The sequence below is a fragment of the Pundamilia nyererei genome, unplaced genomic scaffold (assembly GCF_000239375.1).
Source record: "Pundamilia nyererei isolate P.nyererei 1_Seehausen unplaced genomic scaffold, PunNye1.0 scaffold00559, whole genome shotgun sequence".
Taxonomy (NCBI): domain Eukaryota; kingdom Metazoa; phylum Chordata; class Actinopteri; order Cichliformes; family Cichlidae; genus Pundamilia; species Pundamilia nyererei.
Genome location: NW_005187960.1, coordinates 71,958 through 76,638, shown reverse-complemented (window position 1 = coordinate 76,638; position 4,681 = coordinate 71,958). Strand labels below are relative to the sequence as shown.

Genomic DNA, 4,681 nt, shown 5'->3' with positions numbered 1-4,681 from the left:
GATTCCATCTCACAGCTGCTGTTACAGACCAACACCATGTATTTGTCCTTTCAGGTTGTAGTGTTACACAACATTTTCAGATCTAGTAGAAATAAAACGAGTGTTTCGTAATTCATTCAATTTGTTGTCTTTATTTATAACTGGCATTATTGTTTCGTTCTGTTACAGAATCTTACAGGAAAGAGGCAACGTTGTAAAAATCCATCAGCTTTATTAGCTGCTTCGGTGAAAAACAAATCAACAATGCAACACAACATACTGAAACAGTTATTCATCACTTGATTGCTTCAATACAACACTTGGGCACATGTATGCAGACGTTTCGTGGCTGTTTTGATCTCGCGCTCTCTCTTCACCGATCAAATCTGGCTGTGTTAGCAGCTTTAAACTCGGTCTGACCCAGGCTGATGGAGGGGCCCAGTCTGGATCACATCCCAGCATTTTGTAGGCTGGTTTTCCTACAAAACACAACAAACATTAGTCCGCAAAACCACAGTGAACAAAGCAGCAAAGCAACGAATTCAATTCAAATCAATATAAGATTTATTTGTAACCTACATCAACAAAAAATGTGTATATGCTTGGAGCAGACTAACCTGTGAGCTGCAGTGTTCTGGGACGTTATATTTGGTCTTCGAATGGCTGCAGGCCATCCGTCGCCTCTTTGGTACTTCGGAAACATGACTTGAACAATTTCTCTTCCACGATGGAATCCGATAAAAAACGATCTCTTTACCCGTCGGCTTCCCCTGGCTGTCATGTGACTATTGCAGTTAATAATACAACAGCTTCTTGCCATTCTTTGTTTCTTTTTATCACTGTGTGACTGTTTTCATATGAAAGCCTGCGTGCACTAGTACCACTTGCCACTCGTACCTACAATCCTTTGCGGTTTTACCCCAGAAATGACGTCACATTTTCAATCTCTGTCATAGGCCTCTTTCACTGCAGGAGCTACTGGGTGCCTTTTGGGTGCTGCACACCATTTTATTTGTGCCCGCTGCAGTATCGCCCTCTGTAGGAAGTCTTAAAACGCTGCCACAGCAGGGCAGCGTTTTAAATCCCCAGCAGAACAAAGGAAGGGGATCGGTGACAGCGTGCATGCACCACATGCGTGCACCACATGCGTGCACCACATGCGTGCACCACATGCGTGCACCACATGCGTGCACCACATGCTCGGCTATGCAGCATGTGGTGCGGTGTGGCAGCATCGCCGTGGCTGCTGCTGTGCACAGATACACAGAACATGTAAATGACAGACTGTTAACAGCAGCTTGTGTGTTGCAGGTGCTGCTGTTTCTTCAAGAGGAGGAAGAGGAAAGCTCTCCAGAGACACAAATGAAGACAAACAAGGGAACCTGTGGCTCTCCTCTTCACATCTGTTCTTTTTGTTTCTTTCTCTCACCCCTCTCCTCTTCCTCTCCTCTGCTAACGGGTGTTAGCTGGTATACTGGTTTCTACTGGTCTGGACCGAGCAGTGAAGAGAGCGTTTGCTGCCTCTACCAGCAACGATCCCCTTGTGTATTTATGGCCAAAGACTGAAGTGAAACCAGAGCAGCACAGACTGCTGCAGGGAAACATGTGGCCGTAAGACTACAGCTGATGGACTGAAAAACAAGTTGGCGACTGGATTCAGCTGCTTTCCTGGCCGACTGGCTTCTCACTTTCCCCCTTTCCCGTTACTGAGCGGTTCAGAGGAGAGACGAGTGTGTTTGTGAGGATATATGAGCGAGGACTCCAAATACAAGCGTGCAATGAGTCACACGTGCACACCCAACACACCCACTGCACACTTTTCTGGAGCTCATTGCAAATCGATTTCATGGACAAAGAGATGCAGCTCGCGCAGTCATTCAAGTTTTTATTCCTTAGGGTCAAAGGAAGAGCACTGTGAGTGGACTGGACTATTTCCTGAAATGGACCAGGCTCGGTGAATTCCTGAATCCCTTTCAGAGGAAAAACCCACGACCACCAGAATCAAAAGTTTAAAAGAAGTTTATGTAAAATCGATGCTTTGTTTCCTGTTTTAATTTGTAACTAAAAACAGAAAAGACTGTTTTCATCCTGCTTTCCCATGATTTCAGTTGTTCACAAACTTTGTGTTTTGTAGTTTCTAGTGTGTTCCTCAAAATGTTTTTTCCTAAATAACTTTTAATTTTCTTTTTTTTCTTTCCCCTTTTTCTTTTTTGGTTGGGGGATGGGACGTCAGATAACTCCATTAAAAAACAACCAAACAACTTTAAAGCTGAGCTTCATTCAGGCTGTAATCCGTCCATTCATGTGTTTCTACCTCTCACAAACCGTGCTGGCAGCCCAGAGTCCAGTCCTTACATCCAGCCTCTACTGGGAAATGTTGAGGACTAGACCCAGAACACGCCTGTCATGTTCTGCTCTGTTCTACAGACTCTGCTGGGGCTGCTACATGTTGGCATCATTGACCGTGTTCAGCAGCTCTTCCCTCAGCTTTATGTGATGCTTTTATCAGCTCCATGTACACAAGGAGTCAAAATAGTTTTAATAAGGAAGTAAAAACACAAGTGCAGTCACTACGGTAACAGCACAATAGATTTCTTTGTATTCATAAACACACATGCAGTACAAGCTGCCTGTGCTTTGACAGTCCTGACATGAGAATGCATGAACTGAACTGATTTGTCAACCATTCGTTAGACTCTGTTTAGACTGAGGCGGGCATGGAAGCTGTGAAAGTGGTGTGAACAGGGTGCAGTGGGCTGGTAATGTGTGCAAAGTCCATCCTGGTTACCTGTTACCATGCTTACATTTCCTGACAAAGCAAAAAGTTCAGCTGTGTGGCTGTTTCTAGTAATAAAGCACCGTATTTAACAAGTACCTGAAGATGGTGCGAGTAAAGTACCAGCTTACAGTAATTCATCCTGAGGTGACCTAGTTCCCTGGTGTCCTCCATTAATGGCTAATGGAAACTACCATTTAACACATGCAAATGTTACAGCCCAGGTGAGCGGGCACAGCTGTGGCCCACTCAGCGGGTCGGTCATTGTTGTTGAATTTACACTTCTGGGATTTCTGAAGAAGGCTTCAGCAGGGCAGTTAATGTCAGGCTCAGAAGGAAGAGGAAGTGTGGCTGGCATTGATCCTAACAGCTGATGTATCTGCAGCTCTGACGGATGAACTTTAGTAACTTCCCTAATTAACGTGTCTTTGCACCAGGACACTGGGGCCCTGCGACAGCAAAGACTCAAAGTTTGATGAAATAAGAAGTTATTTTTGCAGCTGCTCAAAGTAACCGTGCAGATAAATGTCCGGAGTTCGGGCTTGGATGGATCAAGCAGTGTTGTTGTACAGCTTGACTGTGTCATGGAGAAACTGCTCTGGTTGGTTCAACCACGTTTCCAAGCTGCCTCGTCGCGCTGTACTTTTGTTTAAAATAATCACTGCCTTTGATCGTCGTGTCTCTGCGCTCTGAATCAAGCGCTAACATCACGAGGTCTGAAGTGTGCCGTCACGTGAACAAGGTAACTCTGCGGGCTCCGGCTATTGGCTGAAAAGAGCAAGACGGCTTCCCCATTGGGCAGTTTCTACTACGTCATCTTCGCCGCTCTTGTTTACATCTGATTGTGTTTTGTGTGCAGGTTTGTAGCCGGTTAGCTGCGCTTCTGTATTTACCGGTTACATGTTCACGGTCTCCGGTCTTTGTACCGTAACATGTCCCGGGGTGACTTTTCATTCGCTGCCTGTTGTGATGTAAGTGGAGCTGTGCGGCGGTGAAATTCCCCTTCGCCCACTGATGCGCTTCTGTTTCGGTTTTCCTTCCTCTCAGACGCTCCTCCCGGCTTGGCCACATCGCTGCATGTCACCTGATTTCAAGAGGAAACTGGCACCTGAATTAAAGGGACTAACTAGCTGGTTAAGTTGCGACACATGCTCTTACTAAACCGGATGGTAAAACTGTATAAAGGAGATCAGTCGTAAAAAGGGGAACCGAAACGGGGCTGTCGACATTCAGCCTCCTTCCCCCAGACGTGGAAAAAGCTAGCCGAAGCTCCTCTCGTGTAAGCTGGGCTCTGGTCTTCCTCCAGCCGGGATGTCGGACACGGACGGTTCTCTCCCTCTGCTGAAGAGGCTCAGCTACGCGGTGGGGCACTTTCTCAACGACCTGTGTGCCTCCATGTGGTTCACATATCTGCTGGTTTTCTACCACTCGGTGCTGGGATTCCAAAACACGAGTGCAGGTTAGTCCGTGTGTCGTCCTCAGCGCGGCCGGTACTCGCGGGTCATGTTTGCACATCGCCAGGCTTTGTTTTCTCTGACGAGCCTCACAGCAGTGCTGTGGGGGTCATTATGTCACCCAGTGTAACATGTGCTGCTTAACATCTTTAAAGTTTCAGTTCTGACGTCTTCGTGACGCCATCACTGGATGACGTTCACACTCTGACGTCACCACCACGTGTCACGTCTTTGTCCACACGCGGGAGTTGGATTAGGTCTTTTCCTGAGCCCAGCTGAGCGTGATGAATGGTTTCAATTCAATTCAATTTTATTTATATAGCGCCAAATCACAACAAAAGTCGCCTCAAGGCGCTTCATACATACAGAGAAAAACCCAACAATCATATGAACCCTATGAGCAGCACTTTGGCGACAGTGGGAAGGAAAAACTCCCTTTTAACAGGAAGAAACCTCCAGCAGAACCAGGCTC

At 46.5% G+C, this 4,681-nt stretch overlaps 2 protein-coding genes across 3 annotated transcripts in view; both read left to right on the top strand.

Moving 5' to 3' along the window:
* LOC102202288 (casein kinase I isoform gamma-2-like) overlaps positions 1 to 2,138 on the top strand; it is a 29,128-nt gene extending 26,990 nt beyond the window's left edge. Inside the window, exon 9 of the mRNA XM_005754399.1 lies at positions 1,291 to 2,138. Within this exon, the coding sequence (XP_005754456.1) occupies positions 1,291 to 1,345 (55 nt within the window). The 3' untranslated portion in view covers positions 1,346 to 2,138. The remainder of the gene's footprint in view (positions 1 to 1,290) is intronic.
* Positions 2,139 to 2,436: 298 nt separating this feature from the next.
* Positions 2,437 to 4,681, top strand: part of LOC102201035 (major facilitator superfamily domain-containing protein 12) — an 8,745-nt gene continuing 6,500 nt past the window's right edge. Inside the window, exons 1-2 of one of the 2 annotated variants that reach the window (XM_005754396.2) lie at positions 2,437 to 3,497; positions 3,803 to 4,214. In XM_005754396.2, the coding sequence (XP_005754453.1) occupies positions 4,067 to 4,214 (148 nt within the window). In that variant the 5' untranslated portion in view covers positions 2,437 to 3,497; positions 3,803 to 4,066. The other variant, XM_005754395.2, reaches the window with a different exon arrangement.